Source organism: Rhagoletis zephyria, unplaced genomic scaffold (assembly GCF_001687245.7).
Source record: "Rhagoletis zephyria isolate East Lansing unplaced genomic scaffold, Rhagoletis_zephyria_1.1 Rzeph_scaffold_00225, whole genome shotgun sequence".
NCBI classification, from domain to species: Eukaryota; Metazoa; Arthropoda; class Insecta; order Diptera; family Tephritidae; genus Rhagoletis; species Rhagoletis zephyria.
The window spans coordinates 355056-381582 of record NW_016157309.1 but is presented as its reverse complement, the minus strand read 5'-3'; the positions used below and the strand labels follow the sequence as shown (position 1 = coordinate 381582).

The 26527-nt window shown below is 35.6% G+C and overlaps 4 protein-coding genes across 5 annotated transcripts; 2 read left to right on the top strand and 2 right to left on the bottom strand.

Moving 5' to 3' along the window:
- Positions 1-8617: 8617 nt before the first annotated feature.
- On the bottom strand, positions 8618-26181 carry Gem2 (Gemin 2). Of its 2 annotated transcripts, XR_001846738.1 has the most exons (4): positions 25950-26181; positions 25705-25890; positions 24969-25649; positions 8618-8689 (listed from the first exon to the last, which is right to left on the bottom strand). XR_001846738.1 is itself a non-coding variant. In XM_017609469.1 (3 exons), exons 1-3 carry the CDS (start codon positions 26085-26087, stop codon positions 25026-25028), a joined length of 948 nt encoding a protein of 315 aa, XP_017464958.1. In that variant the 5' UTR covers positions 26088-26181; the 3' UTR covers positions 24816-25025. The 2 variants fall into 2 exon arrangements, 1 of the variants encoding a protein (XP_017464958.1); XM_017609469.1 differs by lacking the exon at positions 8618-8689 and having other exon boundaries at positions 24816-25649.
- On the bottom strand, positions 14231-14789 carry LOC108358239 (uncharacterized; the record flags this gene model as incomplete). The annotated part of the gene is made up of 2 exons (XM_017609457.1): positions 14231-14383; positions 14478-14789. Coding segments are annotated over 2 exons (465 nt in total), but the record flags the coding sequence as incomplete, so codon positions are not given.
- Positions 20035-22260, top strand: MESR6 (misexpression suppressor of ras 6). Its single transcript, XM_017609467.1, has 2 exons — positions 20035-20829; positions 20886-22260. Exons 1-2 carry the CDS (start codon positions 20175-20177, stop codon positions 21770-21772), a joined length of 1542 nt encoding a protein of 513 aa, XP_017464956.1. The 5' UTR covers positions 20035-20174; the 3' UTR covers positions 21773-22260.
- LOC108358248 (uncharacterized) lies at positions 22345-24747 on the top strand. Its single transcript, XM_017609468.1, has 4 exons — positions 22345-23946; positions 24014-24270; positions 24352-24459; positions 24522-24747. The coding sequence occupies exons 1-4, from the start codon at positions 23473-23475 to the stop codon at positions 24679-24681; spliced, it is 999 nt and encodes a 332-aa protein (XP_017464957.1). The 5' UTR covers positions 22345-23472; the 3' UTR covers positions 24682-24747.
- Positions 26182-26527: the final 346 nt, after the last annotated feature.

The window sequence follows — 26527 nt, the reverse complement described above, 5'->3', positions numbered from 1 at the left end:
CAATAATCCAAAAAAAAAAAAATGACCGTACGCTTGGTATGCATCGTATTTAAGTCATTTGTGTCCAAAGGACAAATATCTTTTGAAGAGGCTGCTGCAAAAAACAAAGCTTGTTAAGATTTATTAAAAAAATAATTCAAAATCAGTTCTACTGACAAGATTTAGTAACCGAGAAAAATTACTGGGAAGTTAAAAAACGTCAAAGAATGACGCACTCTACGAGCTTTTTAACGACATAGCCATAGTTAAGCGCATAAAAATACAAAGATTACGGTACTGGAATGATCTTATCATTCAACAGAACATCTAAGGCTGAACAACGAAAGCAAGGGCGTCCACGAACACAATGGACGGATCAAGTGCAGAAGCATCTGTCTGAATTCGGGATGTACAACAACTGGCCCAACTTCGCAAAGGAGAGGGGCAATTGGCAAGGTTTTTTTTCCTTTTTGTCCCGGACTAAAACCGTAGTGCCGAACAAGAAGAAAAGGAAGAAAGTAGACCCCCAAACTATGCACATATGTTCAGTAGAGCGTTTCAGATCAAGCACGCCCTGGTAAAACAGCTTCTTATAAAATTTCAAAATAATTTGATGCTGGTAATATCAAATGCTTAATCGTGATGCCAAAGAAGTGAGGCGACTGTCAGTTATTTTCGTGCGCTTCGCTTAGATATCTAGTTCTTTGATTTGTATTGCTTAGGCATCAAGGCATTTGCTAATAAACAAAAGATTCGTGTGCTGTTTTTAAAAACTCTTGAAGATTCGGGAAAAATTTAAATTGAGCTGTTCCCTTCCACGCTAGTCACATATTATGTCCTAATCTAACTGTAATCTACAAGGCATGTCTTAATTTAGGGTACATACGAAAAGCATTGATACGCAGGTCGTCTTCATACCAAAGAGTGGCAGAGCGTCTTACATGAAGCCTAACAATTTTCTAGTGATCAGCCTTTCTTCTCTCTTTATAAAAATCCGGGAGAATATTCTCTCCACACATTTATTCGGCAAAAGATTTATCCAAAGGAGCTATCTGACTCCAAGCGCGTCTATTCTACAGGCAAATCTGAGGAAACCGCAACCCCATAAAAACTTTTTCGATGTCGAGAAATCCTTGTCACCCAAAAAATATCATTCGGTATTTTTCCACATATAGAAGGAGCCTTTGGGTGCCCTAACTGCAACTTCCAAAAACCATCAAGTACTGGGCGAACTGCTGCAGAATGCATTGAGTATCGTGGGAATCTGGTCGGAGGAATGCGTGCTGTCTTCCAACCGGTTTTCTTTAAAAAGAAAACTAAAATTCTCTTATTTAAACTTCGAATATTAAACTGCCTAAAACGGCGACAGGAAACTGGCCTGTCAACGCTACGAAGAGAAGCCGGCCAGAAAGATCATTGCCGCTCTTTACGCCAGCAAAACGGCTATAGGCAAGAAATCGTGTCTTAAGCCTTACATAGTGCACATCACTGAATAAGCTCACCAAGGTTCATGCATGCCAGTTACAGGAGCACTACCAACTAGTCCCGCTAATGCTCTACAGCGGCCATAAAAGACTCTGCACTTTGGCTTAAGACTCGATAAGCCAAGTTAAAGCCTATTTGATGGCCGCTGGACTTTAATCTGCCTTAAGTAACCACATTAAAACACATTTCGCCGAGAAGGCAAATAAAGTAGGAAAATATTCGACACATTCACTCGATTAAAACGCCTTCTACTTAGGCAAGTGGCCAGAATTATAACGGACCACTGCTTGATTGGGGTGCATACGAACAGAATGGACTTGCCGTCCAATGACTTCTGCCGATGCTGCCACTACGAGGAAGATATTGAGAGTATGGCACACTACCCATGTTAGTGACATCGTGGGCGAGAATACGCTCACATACCCATCACCACTTTGTCTGTCTGGCGAGCCTACTTCTAGTTGAACGGACGGGATCGAATACGAACTCCCAATCGGTATGACAATGGGCAGACTGGGCCTAAGTGTGCCTCACTCCTACATACATTGGACGCAGGCAGCCATTTCAACCTAACCTAATCTACCAACCGTGACGTTAAACTATTTTCGAATAAAAAAAAAACTTCATTTATCGAACACTCCTTTTGATTAAACTCTTAGTCCCACACCTCTCAAAAACAACAATGTGCGTTGCTAAATACAACAGAAAATCGTTCTTGTTTTGCATATTTTTAAACTACGAAAAAGTGTTACTAAATCTGTTATTACATGCAGACTATATAGTTTTAGTTGCGTGCCACGTCACACTAAAAGCAAATTATAGCACGCAATAGTCAGAGAGGCAGCATAAACATTATAAAACAACGTCACTACTTTCAATATTGTGATATTATACATACAAACATACACAGGTCTGTATTGTACTTGATTAACCACTTCTTCACATAAGCTTCTTAATCCGCACAATGGGATATAACCACCGACGCAGTTGACGTCACTAGTGCTGAAATTCCCCAAAAGAGTGTCCACCAAACCACATGAAGCGTATGCCAAAGTATGTGCATAATATATGTATGTATGCATGCATGTACATAAACGTGGCCACGGTTGTGAAAAATTCCTTATTGCGCGCGGGCGTTAAGCGTGCAAATAACTTCCTAAATGAGATGACGTAGTTACTCGTATTTTGAGGTAGGCGCTGGCGTAGATATTAGCTAAATAAATGAATTATTTAAAATGAAAGCTGATAGGATGTCGAACTTTTGCAACAATATCCTGACTTGCTGGCCTGCCAAGGGCAAGGCGTTCGGTATGAAAATAGCTCACAAAATAAAGAATTAAATGCGTAAGTAAATTACGAATGTTTTCTCATTTGCTAACGAAAACGATAACCTTTTGCTGGTTTAGCTTAAGATGGATATAAATGGTTGAGGGATTCACAACGATGACGTAAGTGTCGTATTGTTGTAAGACGTAAAGCTTTTAAAGCTTAAATAAATGTTTAGAGAACTTGAAACCACAACCAACTATTTTTTAACACTGCGAAAATTCATAATATGACTTTGATGGTACTTTGCGAATCCTCTTAATATATTTTTTAGGCGTTTAAAATTTACGACATCAAACAATAAGCTTACGACACCGTGTGAATACACCAAATTTTATTTTCCAGCGAACCTATCGACTTTATTTTTTTCTACTACAGTGAATCTTGGTATAACCAAGTTGAAGAAATGCTTCTTTAAATTTATAGAACACCAAAACCTTGATACAAGGAACGATGCAAAATTTTGAAAAAAATTCGTTACAAGTATAGTTTCATTTTTTTTTTTTATAACGGTTAATGTAATTCCCCTGCAAACCAAAGTTCTCGAAATCTTAAGGAAATCGTTAGGAGTATCTCATTTCTGTAACGATTTTTAAATTCTGAAAGATATTCTTCACATAGCACCATTTTTTCGTTGCTTCACGGATTTTCTTCCGAAATTTTGTAAAGGAATGGAAGTGTGCGTAATTTATTTCATTTTAGAAAATTCGGCAAAAAATCGAATTAAATCTTAACGAATTCTTTAAAATTTCTTTACAATGCAGAATACTCTGAAAAAATGGGTCGCCATGTACTACTATACTACTATATAGAAGATATGACTAACGGGACTTTAACCGTCAATATATGTCGAAGATTTTCATGTTCAAAATTTCGTAGTCATATCTATGGAGCATTTTTGTACAGGAAATATCGCAACAGAAAAGGGTTTTCAGAGACTCAGTAAAAAATTTTGTTGTATTGAGTTTCTCGCTTTACCAAGGTTCGTGATATCGAGGTTTCACTGTATATTAAGAATGTCATTTTCTTTTGTTAAGCTCGAGAATCACTCATCTAAGGAAAAGAGGTGTTAGCTGACGGTGACCAAAAAGGCGCAGCATAATTTTGAATCGGATGGGCAATTGCTTTGTCTTTACGCTAAGCGCTGCCGGCGATGGCCTTGTTGCGGCTATGTACTTATGGACCCCTACAATTTTTTGGTTATTAATCGTCTGAATTAGTGTGCCATCGACTTGGGTAATAAATTGCAGTTTTTAACCTCTTCGTCCAGCTGGTTAAAGGGTCGACAAGGTGGAGAGATAAAGATTCCGTGCATCAGAGAGATGTCCGCCTACTTTCAAGCAGCGATGCTAATATAAATATATCGTCTGCATAAAAGATGAATGTAAGCCCATCGACTGCCTGAAGCAGCTTCGAAGTGTGGAAGTTAAACAATATAGGAGAAAGCACACCACCCTGGAAGGCCGATTATTTAATTCTTCAAGACTTTGCGGTTTGACCTCGAAAAAGTACTAACGACTGTTGAGTGAGAGAGATGATGCCGCAATGTCTTGTAGTAACGTGGAATGAGAAACGGTGTCAAATGTTTTTCAACAAGTCAAACGCGCTGGCTGTTTAATTTTCCTCTTAAGACGGGCATGCTGGACAGATGTCTGCAATAGTCGGCCCTAGTCTGGTTCCTTTCGCTAGCCCAATCGGTGTTGGAAAAGCGTAGCGGTGTGTAGGTGGGTAGGCAGGTAGGATTGGCTGCTACCTGATGATAGAAGACCCATTGTACAGACAGTCTGATTCCACATCGAAACAACCAAGACCACCTGCATTTGGGTGTTAAACTACAGCCACCGCGATACTCCCCAAAGGGGCATACCCAAGAATAGGCAAGAGAAAAGTCTGGAGGATCATGTTCTCGTTGCCCGTAGCTCTGCTAATTCGGAATCGTCTTGCGGTTCTACTTCATCAAAGTGCGGAACATTTACACAGGAGATATAAGACCGTTTCTTCCTCTTCGTAGTTCATACTGCTTCTGCAATATCTTCGGAAAGGCACGCCGTGCCTTTCATCATGTTTGCTATTCGACAGTGTCCGGTTAGAGCCTCCACAACGTTAGATGTGTCCTGCCTAGATATTCGACAAGTCGTACTTTGTCTCCTTCTTTCGCCAGCTTGTTTGTATACAAATTCTCCAAATACCAGTTTGCAAGTGGCATACCAATCCGTTCTTTAGCAGGAAGAATCTGCTTGGTTGAGTCTTTCCTTGCAAATTTATCTGTCATATAGTTTTCCTCTATGTCACTATGACCAGAGACCCTAGAAATTCGGTTCGCCTCAGCTTCGATGAACTTTTAGATTTTTGTTGGCGATGTCCTTTTAGATTGTTCGAGCTGCGATGTAGTCTTCACTAAATAAGCTATTCAATAGCTCCAATGTAATTTAATTAGTAATTCAATGGCAAATTTTCTCGTAACGTATGTGGGGAAATCTTTTGAGATGGGGACATTTTGCGCACTGGCATATTGTTGTCGCCACAAAGCAGCTTCACTGCCAACTGCGGCTTCTATACCTTCGTTAATATGTTATAAATAGTTGTTCATAACAAAACTAATGGGTTAAATGACTAATTTACTTGCTAAAATCGAGACAATCAGGAAATTTCTAGTGCAACTCTCATAAAATCTATTCTTTATTAAGGTATAACTTTTTCAGCGATCTGACCTAGGTTCTGGGAAATAAAAAGACAGGTATTAAACAAATGAGCCAATTACCAAGTGTGAGAAAAAAGGCTACTCACTACTGTAACTGAATTATGCGTATTTTATAAAAATCGTGAATTGTCTTGTGGTAGTCCTTCTTTACTTCAAAAGAAGAATCGTATTTTCATACAGACTGAACTTTTTATACTACCACCTGTCAAGAAATTAACATAAATTCAAAGTATTTGATAAGTTAAATGAATTATTACAATATGGATGTGGATAGTTGTATCCCAGAAATGGTGATTCCAAGAACAAGAGTGTCATAACGGTTTTTGGAGATAATTGCATGATTTATATGGTAGACAGACGGAGAAAATTAATTTGAACTAATAAGCATAAATGCAAATTAAAATGTTGCCCTTACAGACGGCAGTAATGTGAATAAACCAGCCGCAAGGTCGTGGGTTCGAGTCCCACGGCCAGTATACTTCTTTTATTTCCTTTTCATTATTTATTTTTAAGTTCTATATTTTTTTTACGTTACTTTCAGTTAGTTGTTGTTGAATTTTTAACAAAATTCATCTCTAAAAATTAAAATTAACTAATATTAAAATAAGAAATGTGTTATAAAATAAAGCAAATGAAAATAAAATAAAGTAAAATTAAATATATAAATAAAATAAAATAAAAAAATATAAAATAAATAATAAAAACAAAAAAATTTTTCGCAATCGCTCCAACCGAGTATCGAACCTGGTAGCTACAGGCTTGTAGCTCGCAACTCTCACCACTCGGCTACCGCGTACGCGAAACTCGACTGCTTCGTTTGCTTACTTGTACAAAAGACAACAACTGGCCGTTTTTACCAGTGTTGTCATCGAAAATTCCCCGGATCCGAGTTAATTCCCAAAAATTTCGTGTATTTGTTCGGCTGCTTATGCTCATTTTAAAGAGGATAATGCATGAGTTAAAGCAAATTAAGGCTGGTTATGCAAATAATCAAGCCCGTTTGTCTACCCTATTACACTCTTGTCTAACCTTTTTGCTGAAAAATTGGAAAAAATCAATTTTTTGTGACATTTGACATTGAAATTTTTTTTTTACAGATCTGGGATCAATAAGGACTTTTCACATCTCATTTATAGTGGTGTTCGTTACATTCGCACCAATTTTCAGCTTTATGCGAATTATTGCAACCTTGAAAATCTAACTTGACCGGACTAATAGTAAATAGTTTTAATATCTTTAAAATACAGTAGCAATTAAGAAATATTAATTACACGGGTTATGGAAAAAAATGTTGCTACTATTTATTTAAAAAAAAAAAGTTGTAGTGAAAGGTCCCCATCGCAAAATACCACATGTACGTTGGGTGCGAATGCGCGCCGTATCCCAANTTACACGGGTTATGGAAAAAAATGTTGCTACTATTTATTTAAAAAAAAAAGTTGTAGTGAAAGGTCCCCATCGCAAAATACCACATGTACGTTGGGTGCGAATGCGCGCCGTATCCCAGATTAGGCACTAATGTCTTTTCGTTGCTTTTCATTATAATTTAATAATTTAGGACAGTGAGATTTTTATCGAAAACAATTAACTAAAACTTAAATAAATTTCATTTTAATTAATAGTAATGCTCTATCTATAAGTGTAACAGTTTTGGGCCGAAGTTTTCGCTTCAAATTGATAGTTCTAACCTATCTCTAATAATTGTGAATATCTATAATTTTTTAAAAGCAAAATGTTCACAGCAAAGCTAGAATAATAATTTCCGTGCTTACAACAAATTTCGTACAACTCTGTGAAGTGAACCTGAGCACAAAATTGTATAATCATAATAGTTTATTGGGCACCAAACAAACGTAGTCGCAGTGAATGCTCAATATACTCGTAATTAGTTCTACAACAATTAAAGTTTTTAAATGCCAATATGAAAATTGACTTCAAACATTTTTTCAGTCGAAGTAGGCATGTACGCCAAAACACTGTACTGTTATATTTTGCTGGTTTTTGGCAACGGCATGATTTGGACAAATCATGAACGACGGATTCCATTTGTGCAGGCAACTCAAATTGTTTTCACAAATTTGCAATGCCACTCGGAAAATAAGACTCTTTATGAATTCAAGCAATGCGAATTAAAGCTATTAAAACGTGGATTTAGTGAGTTGAATATATATTTAAAGGTCAAACAAAAGGCAGACAATGTAACGGTAAGCATATTATAATCGCACAAATATAAAGCATAGCACTGTATGATCGATATGATTATAAAATACTATGTAAGGTACTACAATCTGCGTGATAATTCAATTCTTCTTCGTTTCCTTCATTTTCATCTTCTTTCAGGTCAGAGCGGAGTTGTTTCGCAAAACTAACGGTTACACACCCTTTATGTATAATTTTACTGTGGACTTTTGTGACTTCAAAAGGAATCCACAACGTAATCCTGTCTTACATATATTCTTCAGATTTTTGGAACGGAATGGCAATTTGAATCATACGTGTCCTTATGATGTAAGGCCATTTACTAAGTACTATTTAAGTAGTAGTTTCGTTGAATTTCATATTCCTCTTACAGCACGATGTCATTTTGAAGAATTTTGTGATGCCAGATGGTGTATTGATGCTATTGCCATATCCCAAAGGCGATTATATGGTGCAATTAAATTTCGCTGTACGCAACAAATGGCTAATTTTTGTAAAAGTATTTGTTATGCTGACCGAATAATCGGATGGGTTGAAAATCGACGAATGCAAGCAATAAGAAAAAACTATTTCCTTTCGAAAAAAGTTTTAATAAAAAGTAACCTAAGTAAAACTTAGAATTTGTCTTCTTCTAGCTATTTCTACTGGTAGCGAAAAATTTCATAGCCCACTTAAGAGTGGCGGTTTGCTCCACCATCAGTTGGCCCGTTTACTCTAAATCCTAATGGCTTGTATAACGTCGTTTAAAGTGCAAAACCGCGTATAGTCATTCTGCAAAACCGCGTAACTGACATTTGCTGCCAAAAATTGGATTTGCTCACACAAGCTCTTGGCTCAATCCTTATCCATTCGTTCTGAAATATACTAGCCAGAAATGCGATTGCTTTATAAAAAAGAGAACCATTTTGAAATATGAGTGTATTTATTCTCTAAAAAAATAATTTATGGTACCTCACATACGCGCTTTTGCACTTTGTCGATACGCGGTTTTGTACTTTATACAACGATATGTTCGTGTTTGGCTGAGCTGCTCCGATTTGTGGCATGCGCCTGGATGTTGTCACACAAAGGGGACAGTTTTATGCCGGTCCCGAACGGCGATTGTATTTTTATGGGAAGCGGTTTTTTTTTGTTTTGTTTTTGATGCTTTTATGTTGAGTTGAACCGGGCTTGAACCCAGGCCCTGGTACCGCCAACCACTACACCACAGTGGCCGCACATTAAGCGACAGGCGTGGTCAAAAAATCTCAACTTTGCTTTATGCTATGTTAGGATAAAATAGAAGTTTTTAAATAGGTGGCAACCCAACTCGAAAAAAATAAAAGCTGTTGAACATCCAAAGACCATGCTCTTCAATTGGCTAATTTATTTTGTTATCCAACTAACAGTGAAGAATTTATAATTTTTAAACCGGTGGCAACCCTACTCCAAAAAATAATAAATTTTTGAACATCTAGAAGCTAAGTCTTTTCGTTTGACAGTGACGGTGCAGAACATTCGTTTATAAAGATTGAATATAGTAATTTTCTTAACAGATGGCAACCCTAGTAAAAAAATAAAGTATTTATGCTTATTAAGAGGCCTTTATCTTTCATTTGACACCTCATTTTTTGTAATCCAACGAACTATGCATATCTTATATTTTTTTAGACAGGTGGCAACCCTATATAAATTCTAAATCATGTCTATACAGAATATATTAGAGAAAATCTCGTCCAAATTCGTTTAGTAGCTTTCGATATTAGCGCATTCAAGAAATCTCTACTTTCCTCTATACTATGTATAGATAAATTAGAAACTTTTAAATAGGTGGCAACCCTACTAAAAAAAATTAAAGTTTTTGTACATGCGAAGGCCATGACCTTTCATTGTAATCCAACGAGGGGTGAAAATCTTTTAATTTTTTAACAGGTGGCAGCAAGACTTAGGGCTGGTTTCTCCAATTCAACTCAACTTAGTTTAGCCAATTTTTTTTTAGACTTGGTCAAGAATAAGCTGTGTAAAAAATATGCTTACTTTTAAGTCAAAAAAATGGCTTAACTAAGTTAAGTTGAGTTGGAGAAACTAAGCGTATAAAATTGAGATAGTTTGAATTTTATTTTCTGAAAGAAACTCGACTTTCCTTTATACTATGTATAGAGTAGATATGTATAAGAATGTAACGTGATGTATACAAATTCCTTTAGGTTTTGTGTAGCACGAAAAATAAATAGAAGTACATTACATTTTCCAAAAAGTTTGTTTCAATATATATTTTGTTATTTTTTTATTGATACCTAATATATTTGATAAATTTTTGGATTTGTTTCTGATATTTATTTCAAAAAAAAAAATGTTTCTTAGTTTTATTTATTTTTGATTGTGAAGCTAAGAAGCGCAATATAGATAATTAATCACATTAATGTAAGTTCAATTGAATTTCTTTTCCGAGTTGTGTTATTATTATTAGGGCCATTCCATTATGACTAGTGGGACATTTTACTCCAGAATGTGATCAATTTTGAATTTTTTCATTAGAATGAATGTGACTAGTGGGACACTGAAAATAACTCTATTTTACCCCTGTGCACTCAAAGATGAATTTTAGCCAAAACACTTAATTTTCACGAACGATGTATTTGTGTTGTGAAATATGAATTATACGCTTTCGTTTGCAATAGAAATTAGGTTTATATAATCTTCATAGAAATATTAAAAAATGTTTAAAGTTGTGGCTAGTGGTACATCTCCTTGTGACCGGCGTAAAGTAATTATGCATGAAATAAAAGTTTCCATAGACTAAAAATGCAACTTCTTTTGTTTTTTTTTTTTATATTTTCCCACAGGTTAATGAAATGTAGTTAATTAAAAAGATGTTACTACTGAAATAGAAATAATTAGGGCATATTTACATTTAAGTCGCTTTCCTCTTTTTAATGGAATGACCCATTACCAACAAATAATCGAATGGATAGGCAATGTTCTAAACTCGAAAAAATCGAATTTCAACTCCCCACTACCCATCCCTAATGAGTGAGCGGCTGAATGGCTTCAAATCGGCTACCATCCTTGGGAGGCGTGCCGTCCATAACATATTTACCAGAAGAGAGTTACAGTCGGGTGTTTAACTCTTGTCAGGTTCCCCAGATAATAATTTCCCCCAAATTCGATTTTACTGGTAGTAGTTTACTCTTACCTCCAGCCTGAATGAATGACCGATATATTGTGTTCGGTCTTACTAGTCGCCATGGAGTCATCGATAATGTTCTTGTATCGCATCGGGCATGAACTATTTCTCGACATGTCCAGTGTCATTCTGAGTAGGGACCGAAAATAATCGTTAAACATGATTTTTTAATTGGAGGTATTCACACCTGCCTGATTATCAGGTTAAAAGTTATTATTCTCTAGTGTATTTTGTTATTGTAAAGTGAGTTAAAAATATAACCATAAAACCATATATTTACTTAACCTGAGAAAAGGTCAGGTGTGAATGGCCCAAGTATTTTAAAATCGTTATTTTTAGACTTTTATTTTTTTTTCGATCAAGAATTATTCCATTTTTACAGATATGTAATACTCCTATATTGGCAGTAAGAGCTAGTACCGTCCGAAAACACTACAGTACATATATATCAATAAACACGTACGAACCCTGCAAAAAATTGTGCGACTAATCTCTAAAGAGAGTATTCCGAGATTTGTCTCAATCGGGTACAATTGGGCATTAATTAGTCCCAACTAGTCTCATACGGGTACTAATGGAGGTCAATTAGTCTCGACTCAACCCTTATGGGTATAATTGGAGATCAATTAGTCCCCAACTCATCTCTAACGGGTACTATTAACTATTTAATGATATGTACGCACTTACAGCCAGTTTCACCAAACTATTTAAGTGGAAATTAACTTTAATTTAATTTTGTATTTAATTCTCATTTAAATAATTTTCAGTTTCAATAAACTATTTATTTAAGTGAGTAAAAAGTGGTTGTAAAACAGACTAGGACTAGCTTTCGCTTTCATTTGTACTGAGAGCTTTTGAAAGCTTTGGCACGCTGTGTTGTAAAAGCAGGGCTGGTATACAAGTAAGCAGCAGATACACAATGATCAGGTGATTAAACGTGTAACACCTCTGAGTGTGGTTGTTCTGATTTAACTTTTATTTAAGTGCAGAGCATAGGTCACTTAAATCAAAATTAAAATTGATTGGTGAAACCGAAATTAAAGTAATTTTCACTTAAATAATTTGGTGAAACTGGCTGTTAGTCAATGAAATTTCATGTGCGGCGTTGGCACACAGAGAGAGTATTCGCCTAACAAAACTGAGCAGCACCCCGGTTCGAATCTCAGCTGGCGCAAATTTTTATTTTTATTTTTTCTGGTGTATAGGTGAACAATTAGTCTCTTCATAGGACATGCTCGAACAAAAGCGATCAGTTCATTCCATATAAAGAGATCAAAAGTGGTATTAGTCGCATGCTCCTTTGCGATTGCTCCCGGAGTTATCCCGGATTAGTCCCATTTTTTGCAGGGAAAGAAAAGGAACACATACGTTTATAAATAAACATGTACACAACACATATACAAAAACGGCACTCAAGTACACAATACATTGACAAAAACGGTACTAGACTGTCTCGCTTTGATTTCGGAATGCTTACACATTGAGATGTTAGCTTACTACCAATGTAGAAGTATTACATATGGGTGTTTCCAGCGGAAGGTCCACCACGACAAAAAAAAATAAAAGTTTTATATCTAACGTATTTACGGGCCGATTTGTCTGCTTTTTAAAATATATACTGGCTATGTAAGTAGAATCATCTTTGCATAAAATGGTCTTCCTAGGTGGTGCCAAGGTCGAGATATTTCGAAAAACGGTATTTATGGTCCGATTTGGTTCGAATTTGGCGTATGTGGTTGAAACATAATAAATCATAGATTTCCAATAAATTGACCCTGAATGGGCGCTGAAGTCAAAATATAAAGTATATTCTACATAAAATACATGTTTTATTTGCGTTGAAAATTCATTTAAAAGCAATATTAACAAAAATATAACGATGGAAATTTATGTCACGTCACGCCACGTCACGTCACGTTTCACACTTGGGGTTGTAAAAGAGAATTGAAACAATTTGCATTAATTCAAAAAACTCTAAAAACAACTAGAATTGCTCCAAATCATATCAAAATAAGTTTCATCAAAATAGCCATCCACAATTCGCAGAGTTTTGCGATTTTGCAAGAAAAGAAAAAATCAACTTCCATTTTTTGTCACGTAACGAACCTCTCTTTAAATGCTTATATTTCAGGACCAAGCAGTTCGATTGATTTCATTTTTCGGTTAAATATAGAGCTAATTATGTGCTATACAATGGCCCAAAAAAGTTAAAGAAAACAACTGGTATTCCTTTTTTGTATCACTTTGAAATCGTACGACTGTCACGTGCGCCACCATGGGAATGCCCATATATGCATTTTTAGGTGTTGTTTCATCAGCTGTGAATAGCGTGTGGTAATCAAAATTTTGTTTTTCGTTAGTGAATGAAAACGGGAGTGTTTGTATTTTCTGTAGCCTAAAAGTAAAAACCAAATTCTGGTAAATTTTGTATTTGTTGAATCGATATCACCTTATATGAATTCACCTTTACTTTTTTGGGAAAAATTTAATTGTTGTTTTGTGATATTTGTTATTTTTCGATCAAAAATAATTGCTATTTTAGATTTTAATTTTTTTCGATCATTTTCAACCATTATGATTGAGACTGTGTTTTTATAAAACTTTTATGATCGAAAAAAATAAAAATCGAAAAATAATAAAACGTTTCAATTATGATTTTTATTATGAAGATCATAACGGTTACTATTGTTATTTTTATTTGTATCCAGTACGTTAGCCACCTGTTGAGACAAGACCATCCGATACCCAAAAACAGATAAAAGGTAGAGGGAAAGAAACAGTACACAACGGTAGAGCATCATGCCATAGGGGAGGGGACACTGTATCCGTCAGAAAGGCATCGATTTAAAATCATTCATTAGGCAAGGAAACGCATTAAATTCCGAATTAGTGGAGGCGGGTAATACGATACGACCGACAGAAGGGTCCTATTAAGACTGCGCTCTTTGCCTAAACGAAACCATAATCGATTAAAATCACCGGCGTCTGCGAATGTATGTGCGATTTGCCAGGAGATTGTTCTCAAGTTAACCTGATCTTTTAGAAAAGCAAGTCGGACCCTTCTGCATGTATAAGATCTGCAGATCTTCACTAAGATCAGTGATGCTCAAAACACCGCCTTTTGGTAGAACTCTTCAGAGCTATCACACCTATTTATATGGACGCGCACAAAGCAAAAAATCTCTCTGAGCATCACTGATCATGGTTGCAATTTATAAAACTCTATTCTCGCTCACAAGTAACTATTCCATTATGAAAGTACTTTACATATTCGGAAAGTTCTTAGCTGCCGTAAGAAAATCAGGGCTACATTTTAATCAAAAATTCGCATCATAAATTTATTGAAGTTTTGAACATTACATAGAAATAATATTTTACTCCTCAGTGACTTGTATATATGATTTAACTGTAACTTTCCAATCGTTGTTTACCGCAAAGCTTATTTTCAAAAGGTAGTCACCCATTGGCCACGGCAGTGATTGCAGATGTTTACTTTCAAGCACAAGATCTTTGATTATAATGTCATGCTGGAAATGAATTGGAATATTTAAAATTACTATAAAAAGTACTTGGGAATTTTACTTGAATATTGTATTATTACTTCACTACCGAGCTACTTACATCGTACGGACATGTGTGGTTTATATTTGAATACTTTTCTACCGCATCCAATATCATTTTGCCAAAAGGTGTTTGCTTTCTATACTTAATAAATCGACAAAAATCCGTAGTAATGTTAAACATGAAGGGACGATAGCCATTTGCTTTTTTATACACATCCGCGTTTACACCGACATTGGTCACTGGTACTTGATATAGTTTTGCCGACAACGAGAGGGCGACTTGATTGCGGGATAAAGCTTTCAATCTGCATTGGCGAAAATCAACGAAGGATTTATCAAGACTAATACACTTAAAATTTGTAAATTTTATATAGGCAATTATCATTGAAAAATTAATAAAGGCACAGTAAAATGCTGCTACAAATTTAATTGTGTTCAGTAATTTCATTTTGACCGCAAGGCAGGTGAGCCACTGACGATATGGAATATAAAATCTAACGATAGTTAATAAAACTAAACGTATCTGGTGTAAGATTGTAGACAAACATAATTATGTTTGGCACCATTAATGTCTGCTTGACAATACGAGGACTACTCCAGATATTCTGCGCCTAAGCAACACTAACAGGGCAATTGTGGCAACTATCTGTCTTTCAACTCACGACTGTCTGTCGAAAGACAAAATTCTTCTGGCAACTAGCTTGAAATCATTTCCCTGTCTTTCGAAAGACTAATTGAAAATCTGTTCATGAGGAAGCCTTAGTGTTATTCCGTGTGTGTTTTAGCAATAAGTTGTCTAAATGTTAAATGAAATAAAAACTATATGGTTTTCTTTTTAAAACAATAAAATCTAAAAATTTAAAGAAATCTATATTAAAAAAAGAAAAAATAAATAAAATAAAATTTCAAAAATTAAATTAATTAAAATCAAAAGGTTAAATAGGAGAAACATAAGTTCCTTAAAATTTAGTTTAACTAAACAAAAATTAGTTTTCTTTTTAAAACAATCTAAAAAGTAAAAGCAAATTAAAAGTAAATGNAAAAAGAAAAAATAAATAAAATAAAATTTCAAAAATTAAATTAATTAAAAATTAAATAGTATTTTTTTTTAAATAATAAAATCAAAAGGTTAAATAGGAGAAACATAAAATAAGTTCCTTAAAATTTAGTTTAATTAAACAAAAATTAGTTTTCTTTTTAAAACAATCTAAAAAGTAAAAGCAAATTAAAAGTAAATAAATTTAATCTAAAAATCAAAGAAATCTAAAAGATTTGTTTCGTTTTTAAACAACAAAATCCAAAAGTAAAAAAATTAAATTACAAAAAAAAAGTATTAAAAAAAATAAAAAAAGTTTATAACAAAAAAAAAATAAAAAAGTATTTCGCTCTTTAAAACAATAAAATAAAAAACATTAAAACAAATTGAATTAAAGCAAAAAAAAATAAATACAACCACAGGAAGAAATAAAAACAGTTTCTAAAAATTGAATGAAGTGAAAAAATACTTAAAAACCGACTTAAATAAAATATATATATATCTATATATTTCATGATCCAATGATCGGATCTAAACCAAATTAGTATGTCTGAGACACTACCTTTCCGTTGAAAAAAAAAAAAATACTCCGACTTGTTTCTGATATTTATTTCATTTGTAGACTAAAAATGCAACTTCTTTTGTTTTAGCAAAAAAAAAACGACTTAAAAAAATATAAATATAAACATATATATTTCATGATCCAATGATCGGATCAAAACCAGATTAGTACGGGACCGCCTCTGAGACACTACCTTTCCGATGCAAAAAGAAGAAGAATCGAAATCAGGTGACGTGGTCCAAAGTTATGCGCTAACATACATAAAAAAAATATTCCGACGAACTGATAACCTCCTCCTTTTTTGGAAGTCGGTTAAAAATACAAGAAGTGTTTAGCAAAAAAAAAACGACTTAAAAAAATATAAACATATATATTTCATGATCCAATGATCGGATCAAAACCAGATTAGTACGGGACCGCCTCTGAGACACTACCTTTCCGATGCAAAAAGAAGAAGAATCGAAATCAGGTGACGTGGTCCAAAGTTATGCGCTAACATACATAAAAAAAATATTCCGACGAACTGATAACCTCCTCCTTTGCCCTATAAGTGTGCTACAGTCGTTTAAGTGGAGTAAAAATGGTTTGAGAAAATAAGATCGCGTTACATGCATATGATTATGGGACAGAAACGAAACCAGAATCCGCTGTGAGGCTTTTATAAGACTATACAAATGTAATTAACTGACGTGTAAATATTTGTTCGTCCGCCGTTGGTGGCCTATGACTTTTTTTCGGTAGAAGCCGTTGAATCATTCAAAATTTATGTTTTGCAACCACCTCGATCGGAGTGCAAAAATGCTTTGAAAATTGGTTTGATCTCGCACAAAACTATACAACATTTAATGGAGAATATTTGAAAGCAGTCTTCCTTTATAAAAAAAAATATTAGTTTTTCATTGTGAAACGCAAAATATTTTGATCAGCCCTCGTATTAGTTGAAGAGTAAATGTATTTAACACTACATTGGCATAAATACAGTGGGGGATCTAGAAACGTGTGAAATGGGGGTTCTGTCTTGCTTCTAGAGACCTACATAGTATGTACTTTGGAACATTATATTATAACATATTTTATAGAAAACAAACTACCTATGGAACTGGAATGAGTGAATATTTTACAAACACACAATTGCGATTATGCATTTCTCTACTTGCCAGATATATTAAATTAGTCCGAGAAGTCATCGCAAAATCTTTTCCTAGCCATCACGACCAAAGCATTTTCCCCGAACGAGGCCTTTTACGCTTTCGATAGTTTTAACATGCATCCACAAAGTCTCGTGATTTAGTAAATCTATACTACCATTTCCTCTGAAAATGGCAGCACCACAAAGTATAAAAATGAGCTTTCCGCACCTCTTTACTGATACGCTCGTGCTTTCTCGAAATATTAACCTGCCTACTGAACCATAAAGCAAAATTAAAAAATCGTTAACTGTTCATGTAAAATTAAGTTTAATTTTATGCAGAACAGTTAGTTTATAAACAATCTAATTAAGCTGCTTATTAGCCTACAATTAGCTTATTTTTGTGGGAGACCGTTCTAGAGGAGTAACAGCCGAGTTTCCGTTAAACAGATAGACTACTGTGCTCAGAAGAGCATTGTTTGCACTCTCCAGAGGGAACCGGGATGGACAGCGATACGGGCCGTTCACCCAACCCAGGCTGCGATAGCTGAAGTGAAATTGAGGATGCTTCTATATGCGAGTATTTTAATACATAAAAATGTCGTTTTTCTGTGGTTTTTGGACGACTGGTAATAAAAATTGATCATATTGACGCAGGGGCGCACCCAGGAATATATTTTAGGGGGGTTTTATATTTCTGAATATATATCACCGGAAAATACTGAAAATTTGCTTCAGATAATACGCTCTTTAAAATACATTCATGCAAGTTTTATGTACAGTATGTAATAAATAAATAAACGTTTTAAAATCCATAAACTGCACTTTATTTACATAAGATTAACAGAACTCAAACACTTTTAACCGACTTCAAAAAAAGAGGAGGTTATCAATACGGCGGAATACATAACTTTTGACCACGTGAACCGATTTCAATAATCCTTTTTTATTGGAAAGATGGTACCTCAAGGATCGTCCCATAATTTGGTTTAGAGATCCTATGATTGGATCATGAAGAAATTAACGGTACCCCTAAATTTGAAGTCGGTTGTGTTCTTTGCTTAAAAACTACTTGTTTAATAAAAAGTTCTATAAACTCAAGATGCGCTCAACTTTTAAAAGTACCTAATAAAAAATTTTAAAAGAGTCAGTAAAAATAAATTTATTGATTCCATAAATTTTTGCACTTTTATGTTCATTTTTTCGATTTCTGGTTTCTGGTTTTCGATAGAGATGGTGAGTTTTCACGATTGCTAAATTTTTTTAATATTTCGAATACCGAAAAAATTAACTGAACTCTCAAGAAAAACGAAAAATTCATATAAAACGACGGACGAGAAATGGAAAAGAAATTTTCTTCTACCAAAATTTCTTAAATCAGTTTGCAGCTCTCAAGAAAAAAATGTTCGTATATTTATTTCCTCATAGAAATTTACAGCAAAAGCAAAGCGCTTTTTCAGGCAACAGAAATTATAATTAATATTTCTCATAATTTCCTTGAGAGCTGGATTCTTAGCTTTAAGATACAGTTTGTATTTGAGGTTATTAGCTTTTGGGGGGGTTTGAACCCCAAAACCCACCCCTTGTGTGCGAATTGTATTGACGAATGACCACGACCAGACTCCACTTCTAGTCATACATTACCATGAGACAGATCGTTTGCTGAGTCCGCCGCCACCCTCTCCCACCCCCAGTGTTGCCAGGTTTTCGGCATGAGAAAACGTCCCTATTGGTCTGAAGAAACGTCATTTCCTACCCAAAAACGTCTTTTCAATGTATGCACACAGAATTGTTCTTATTAAACTTTTATTGTATATGTCGGTGTATTTATATGTTTTGTAAACCTTTTTATGTTATGTAACGAATGACTTTGTTTATTAAATGAATTTACTTTCAAGCCAAGTATGCTGTATAGATATTTCTTTCACTTGTTCAAAGAATNCCACAAACAGTTTCCTTATTAGTTTAAATTTCATCCAGCAACATGCGATCAGCTGTTTTTCGTACTGGCAAATTCTTACAAGTAAAAATTTATCCAGTAAAATCCAGTAAAAACTTGCAACTTCAACTGTCATTTTTCGCTCTCTCAATTTCCCCTACTTTGCAAGTTTTTGCGTACGAAAACGCCAAAACATGAAAATTCGTAAAAACTTTTACTGGATTTTACTGGAAATGAGTAAAAAAACGCAACTATTGTCAGCCACTTTAAACGCACAATTTAGGTAAAATAATGCAACAAACTGCTTTAAAATGTGTTGTCATGTTGAATTAACTCTTCTTTACTTGAATAAAAGTGTAAAACAAGTGATGTAAACAAACGCTCAGCCGACGAACCCGCTTTCGCAAACTTTTTTCTCAAAACCAGTTACAAATACAACGTCGCGTTCTTACGTGATCTTGTATTTTTGGTTCATGGGTTAAAAACACTAATTGTATTAATCATTACGATTACCGAACCTATGTAATCGTTTTGATTAGTAATCGTAATCTAAAGTTAACAGGTCTGCTGGCAACGCTGCCCACCCCTTAAAAACTAGTCAATAGCTGTCGGATGCTAAATTTTGACAGTTAACCAAATTCGGCCAAATTCACGATCTATCATTCTTGGGCCAAATTACTAATAACAGCTTCCTTTTTGACGCGGCACCTAGCGGTGAAGTTTACAACAGAGGAACGCATGGAAAGCAAAAAAGAAACACCAATTTTAACTCAGGCCTTACATTTTTATTTAAAACTAGTTAAAAGTGCTTTAGATTTGTGGCAACTAGTTTTTAACACTCTTTGATCTAATAATTATTTTTTTGTCCCTATTTTATGCATTAAAAAGTGCAAATACCCGCGCAATTGTGAACGACAGCAAGGAAGAAGCTGGAATAACTTTGACATTTTCGTTTTTAAGAAAGAAGCAGAGAAAGAAAAGTTCAAAGCTCTCTTCAGACAAGGCCAGGCGTATATAATTAAAAGAAAACAAAAAAAGGTCTTATATTAAGTTATTAGAAAGTAATTTAATTGAAAATTGGTCATAGCAATGGATGCAAATGCAGTTCAACAATGTGCCTCCTCCACAATAGAGCAAAAAGCAGCAGTAGAAGCAGCCGCCAGTGAAGGACCTGAGGAAGCATCGTCTGCAGCGGTGGCGGCGGTAAGTGAAAGCGTGTCAACGGAAAAGGTGGCCACTAATAAGGCGGCAACAAACGCAGTGGTTAACGAGACTGCCCTGCAGATATCAAGTGGAGAGAATGCAGAAATAGAGGAAGCACCGCCAACAAAGCGACTTAAGGCGGAATTAGAAGCTGAAAAATCAAAGGATGCTGAGGAGAATGAAAGCCTCTTTGGAAATATGTCTACGACCTCGGTCGCAGGTTCCATATCAGAAGGTAGTCTATACAACTTGCAAGCAAAAGATCTTAGTTTAGATGGGGTAGTTGCTTCGAACGCTACGTCGCGAAAATTCCAACGCATTCCCATATTCATAGCCGATTATCACAATGATGTATTGGAATTTATATACCGCTGCTTGGCTACGCGCCATTTGCCACTTCAAAATAATATACTAGTGCATTTTGATTCGCATCCAGACATGGTTATATCTCGTGAGATTCCGGCCAGTGCTTCCTTTGATAAAGAAACTATGTTAGCTGAACTTAGTATTGAAAACTGGATAATGCCAGCTTGCTATGCAGGTAAGCAAAAATTTAAATCGCTATGTAAATTATGAAATAAACCGAAATTTTTGCAGGCCATTTTAATCGAGTTGTTTGGCTGAAGAACTCTTGGTGCCAACAAATTCCTCTGGGCAAATATAACTTTAAAATTGGACACAAAAATGATAAGATAAGCGTCGATTGTCCACTTGACTACTTCATATCCGAGGGTAACTATTGTGATACCAAGGAATTGCATGAAACGCGCAACATGGAACTACAAGTGATTAACGTAGACACTTCCACCGAGAGTTCGCCAATAGATACCGACCAGTTTATAAAAGCTACGGATGCACCAAATTTTGTACTAGACATTGATTTAGATTTTTTCAGCACCTCTAATCCATTTTTGGAAATTTATAAAGATGCTAACTGCTACGAACAACTCACCGACATATTCCACTTTGAACCAGAGGTTAAGGATTGTGGTGGCACTACGGAACGTAGAAAACTGCAATTGGAAGCGCTTAAAAAGATATTTGAGCACTTGGAAGAGGCAAGAACATTAGAAGGTCTCGCTCCAGCGCCCGATCCGTCTATAATTGCGCCAGAGACTTATGCACGCATTGAAAATCTCACAAAATTACTACAGAAGCATTATGCTGACGATGAGATAGACTGGTTGCTCATTTATGATTCGGGTAGTACTACAGATACGAATGGACTGCCGCATCATATCAGCACTTCTAAGGAGTTGGAACAATATTTCGCACAATTTAAGAAATTGCTACAAAATTTACCAGCACCGCCGGTGCTAATTACCATGGCTTGCTCGGCTGAGGACGATTACTGCCCCAAGCATCAAGTGAGCTTCATTCAAGAACAGGTGTTGCAAGTATTGCGCGAAGTATTTGGCGAACGGTTGCATGATAAGCCTATACTACATTATTTGGACGAGGAATGGGATGTAATGCATCTATAATGCGAAAACTTAGACAACGTTGCCGCAACAACAACATTGGCTATGTTTAAGGCTACTCGTATTGTAGTTAAAATGTTTATTTGGCTTACTTCAGTAGATACTTTTCGTTCAGGTTTGATTTATACTTATGTTAAAAATACGGTATTTGTGTAAACCATTTAAACATTTGACGATGAAAAAGTTATATATTTAAGAAACTGCGTATTAATTATTTTAGATTATTTCTTATTTTTTTTTACTGAAAGTGAAGAAATGTAACAATTATACCACTAATATTAATGAGTATTTGGAAACACTCTTGACTACTTATACATAAACATTTATAAAACTCGAATTAGCGAAATAAGTATGAAAATAATATCAAAACCCGATAAAGAGCTCGTTGAAGCAGTAATGTTTGGTTTCCGCCGTTATGGAAAAAAATTACAAGGAAATGAAACTAATATTTACAATAAAACGGTCATTAGTTAATAAAAAGGCAAAACTTTTCCCTGTGCTTATTATCTTGGCCTATTCGCCATCACAAAGCACACACACATACATTCCCTACCCCAATCGTTGGCATAACTGCTCAAACTTTATTATGCTCCTCTATTCGACTCTATACATACACACATACCGCATGCCCCATGCCTTGTCCACCCTTAAATAGCTGACCATTTGTAGTGAAGTTGGTTTGTTACAGACCCACTGCATCGATTTTAAAAGCGTTAACATGTGCTAAAGTTTCTTGTACCCAGAATTTGGCTGGCACCAGCGACGTTGCATTTCTCTTACCTACTGTGTGAATATACTTTTGAATTTCTTAGGGTCGTAAAACGGCCCTTAGCCAAATAAGCATGCCGTTGTTTGTGTTAATTTAGTTTTAACATAAAGCAGTTAGTCGTTGGTGGACATTGTAGCCGCTGACACGCACCCACTTTTTGCGGTAGTTGGACAAACAGGTGGATAAAGTATGAATTTTGGTGTTGTGCAAGAAGCTTTAAGATTTTTTATACAATAAAATTCGTTAAAACAGGTGTGATAGAGATTTTAAAAGATATACATCTTTGAAATAATTTAGAAGTAGGAAGTTTAAAGTAAATTTGCAGAAAACATGATTCTGTAGTTTTAAATGGACTCGTAAGATTTGGTTTGGAGTATTTTTAACGGTCGATATCTTTAAAATATTTGGTTCAAGTAAATTTACTTTGTGAGCTGTAAGAGTGTTATGAAATGCACGGACCATATATCTTTGAGTTGCAGTGCAGATCCCCTTTTGTTATCTACCTTTTGTGAAAACATTCACTATTTCAATAATGCAGCGAAGAACGCCATTGCAAGGCTACATCTAAGGCACTCGCTGCTCAAACTAAAACATGCTGCTAGACTTAAAACACTTATTAAATAAAAAAAGAACAGCTGAGACTACACCTATGAGAAAATACCGTTAGCAACCGCTAGCTAGCGACCAACAACAGTTTATGTTCAAATTCACCGGCAAAACAAAAAAGAAACAAATGTTTATACCTATTTACATACATACATACATTAATGAAGTTCAAAGGGGAGCAGAGCAGTGTGACCCCAAATTCTACTAACCATTGTTGTCAACACAAACATATGAAAAAATTTTCCAGCCTTTTCAAGCACAAGGTTGCGATTACTAATGAGAACAAATATAGTTCAGTTATTTAATATCTTTAACTGAGTTTTAAAATATGTTTCGTAAGGGATTTTTTGTTAAAATAGAAATTCAATTGCATGCGGTAAGTGGAATAGTTAGTAAGAACATAACGATTATAATTATTTGTGGAAAAGCTTATTATCTATTTTTAAAATTACTCACCCAGGTGACGTGTCCTGGCGTTTGGCTTTGTACGCATGGTTATCTAGAAGTGACCATCAAAACATTGGGCTACTTCTTCCGTACGGGCGCGATGGAACCACGTTTTCCCCTACTTTGCCATGACAAATTTAGCATGGAAGGCTACTTTAAGTCCGTCGGGTCACTAAGCGACCTAGAACGCGTGCTATCCGCCGAACAAATAGAGATAACACTGTGGCAAAATGGACGGCGCATGGCTTACTTCTCGGGGAAGCTGGCCGACGTAATGCATTCGGATATACCTAAACTGACTTGTGAGCATAATATAAATGTGCAGTTGCTGATGAAGGCGACACCTGCATTTCCGGTAAAAATAATGAACGATATATACAATCTACGTATATCAAACTACCAATCATTGCCTTGTACCGTAGGGAATAATTGCACCAAAAGTAGAACTAAGCGCTCATGTAGGTGTAAAGGACCGTTTATCACTTTCCACAGAGTTGAGCCAACGCGTAGGAAAAGCTTGTGGTAACTCAGGTTTACGTGAATTGGAGTTTGAAGCTACACGGGTGCCTAATCGCCATTGTCAGCAGCAAACCTCGCCAGCTGGGAGCTGTTTCAGTTACTTGGAGGGGCGAAGGCGTCAAAGGCCCGTCTGTCATACCAAGACAAGCTGTGGTAGCGGGTGGGTCTTATTCAAAGACGTTAAAATTTTTGGGTTTTTAATACGAGTACTATATCATCAATTTTCGTCTTTAAATTTAAGGTTTACGAGAGATAACTCAGCAGTTCCATGCTCAAATGCTTTGAATTCGTTCGATATGGAAGCAGTTGCAACTAAAAATGGTGCACGTCGTCTATCAGCCGATTCAAGGTAAACAATTAAAATACCTCCACGAAATTTTGCAATATAATTTAAATATTTTCCGAATCTAGTAATTTCAGTAATAGTTCTTATAACCTTAGCCAAATGACGCGTATGAGCAGCCCCAGTCATCGTAGTCACTCTGTTTGTACGATTGCTTCTATAACAGCTGCTGATGAGCATCAGCGTGAATGTCACATTTGCCAATGCTATCGGAAAGTTTTCTCATAACTCAACTTTATCAGTTTACAGCAAGTTTACAGTATCTCATAATAGATAATAAATATGATCGTATAGAATGATTCAATAATAATAATAATAATAATAATTATTGAATCATGATCGTATAGTATATGAAATGGAATTTTTATTTAGCTTACATGAAAAGTGAAATGTGGATATAAAATTTTTTGACGTTGCACTTCCGGCATAAAAGTCCTATGTATAGAACTTTCGTCATATCGTCGTTCAAAGTACAAAGCCGCCTATCGTCCGTCATTCTGCTGTTTTGTTGTTTAAACGATGATATATATGTTATTTATTGTACTCGCTTATTAAGTGACTGCTTTTTGCAGCTAGGCTTCACAAACAAATTCCGCAAAGTCCAACTGCCCAAATGCCTTTGATATCAAATGTATAAATAAATTATAAGGCACCGCCTTAGTTGCAGCCGTTATTGGTACTCGGCCGCGTAGTCGTATGCAAACGCGTGCTATGTCGCGTAAAGTACTATGCACTTCTGGTTCAATGGGTATATGTAGACAAGCCAATGTAGCATATAACCAAGTACCTATCCATGCATCAGTATCAACAAGATCCAATTCAGTTTCATCTGAATTTTCATTGGTGGCAGCATTCGATGTTGAAGGTATTGGTTCCTCGGTGGATGTATTTTGCAGAATTTCTTTTTCTTCTCCGCAACGCAGCCAATCGCAAATATATTCCAGTAGCTGCTCTAATGTATGTTGACTGAAACGCAATATAATTTTTAATAATGGCGGATTTTCGTGACAGAAGTGACGCCAAGCTTGTGGATCACTAATTAAAGGCGGCTCCAAAGATTGCTCATATTTGTGTCTGTGCAGCTCTAAACGTAGAAGTACTATCTTTTCACGTGATGATTCAAAATTCTCCAATTGCAAGTCTTTCCACTCCTTGGTAGGTAGCCGAACTTGGCACTGTATAGATTTGAGTGGCTCCTAAAGTAATTTGTTAATATTATAACGAATAAATTAAGCGCATCCATCTACTTACTTCCTCATCCTTGAAATTTTCCTCGATTGCTGCAGCTATTCTATCCATGTTACACTTCTTCGGCTCCTTTGCAATTACGGCAGGACACTTTCGGCGTTCGTACAACATATGCATGAGATATTCTTCGCCATCTTGTGGTGGTGCTGACGGATCGAAGTCAGGTCCTGGTTCGCGTATCTCTAGTGCCTTGAATTAATACTGGACAATCAGATTGCGACGCGGTGTATGTATTTTAGTTGGATTACCTGTTGTTGAAAAGTATCCATTTGATTGCCACTGGCACCGTTATCCTCCTTCATTTCCTTAGCTGGCTTGTGTGTAGCATTTGATTTGCGTTTTGGTTTTGAATTTACTTGATACAAAACATCGCTTTTAGCAGCCATTGTTAATAAAAACAAACCAAACCAAACTTTTAAAGCAATCGGCAGTCAAAACAAAAGCCGAAAAAAATCGGGCAAATAAATTTCTGAAGCATTAACGTCAGGGTTGCATATGAACGCAAGTGGTGCCAAATCGTTTATGTGCAAGTGCAGCCAAAACTAGTTAACCGGTTGTTTCAACGGTAAAAACGAAAAATCAGTTTGAAACAAACTTTATTTTTGTAATTTCCCAAATAAGGCGAATTTATACAAGGTAGCTGATCGACTTCGCCGGGGCCCGAAATATGGTAATGTGTAGTACTAGGTTCCAGCATAAGAACATCCACCAAGCTACATGGCTGTCTCCAGATCGAAAAACGAGAAACCAAATCGATCATGTTGTGATAGACGGAAGGCATGCTTCAAGCGTTTTGGACGTACGTACACTCCGAGGGCCAAACATC

Excerpts from the sequence above, each read along its gene's own strand:
- LOC108358248 (XM_017609468.1), top strand. The coding sequence starts at position 23,473 with ATGTTTCGTAAGGGATTTTTTGTTAAAATAGAAATTCAATTGCATGCG. Across the intron at positions 23,947-24,013 it reads AGGCGACACCTGCATTTCCG|GGAATAATTGCACCAAAAGT; the intron begins GTAAAAATAATG and ends CTTGTACCGTAG. Across the intron at positions 24,460-24,521 it reads CGTCTATCAGCCGATTCAAG|TAATTTCAGTAATAGTTCTT; the intron begins GTAAACAATTAA and ends TTCCGAATCTAG.
- MESR6 (XM_017609467.1), top strand. The coding sequence starts at position 20,175 with ATGGATGCAAATGCAGTTCAACAATGTGCCTCCTCCACAATAGAGCAA. Across the intron at positions 20,830-20,885 it reads AATGCCAGCTTGCTATGCAG|GCCATTTTAATCGAGTTGTT; the intron begins GTAAGCAAAAAT and ends AAATTTTTGCAG.
- Gem2 (XM_017609469.1), bottom strand. The coding sequence starts at position 26,087 with ATGGCTGCTAAAAGCGATGTTTTGTATCAAGTAAATTCAAAACCAAAA. Across the intron at positions 25,891-25,949 it reads TGGATACTTTTCAACAACAG|GCACTAGAGATACGCGAACC; the intron begins GTAATCCAACTA and ends TATTAATTCAAG. Across the intron at positions 25,650-25,704 it reads AAAATTTCAAGGATGAGGAA|GAGCCACTCAAATCTATACA; the intron begins GTAAGTAGATGG and ends AAATTACTTTAG.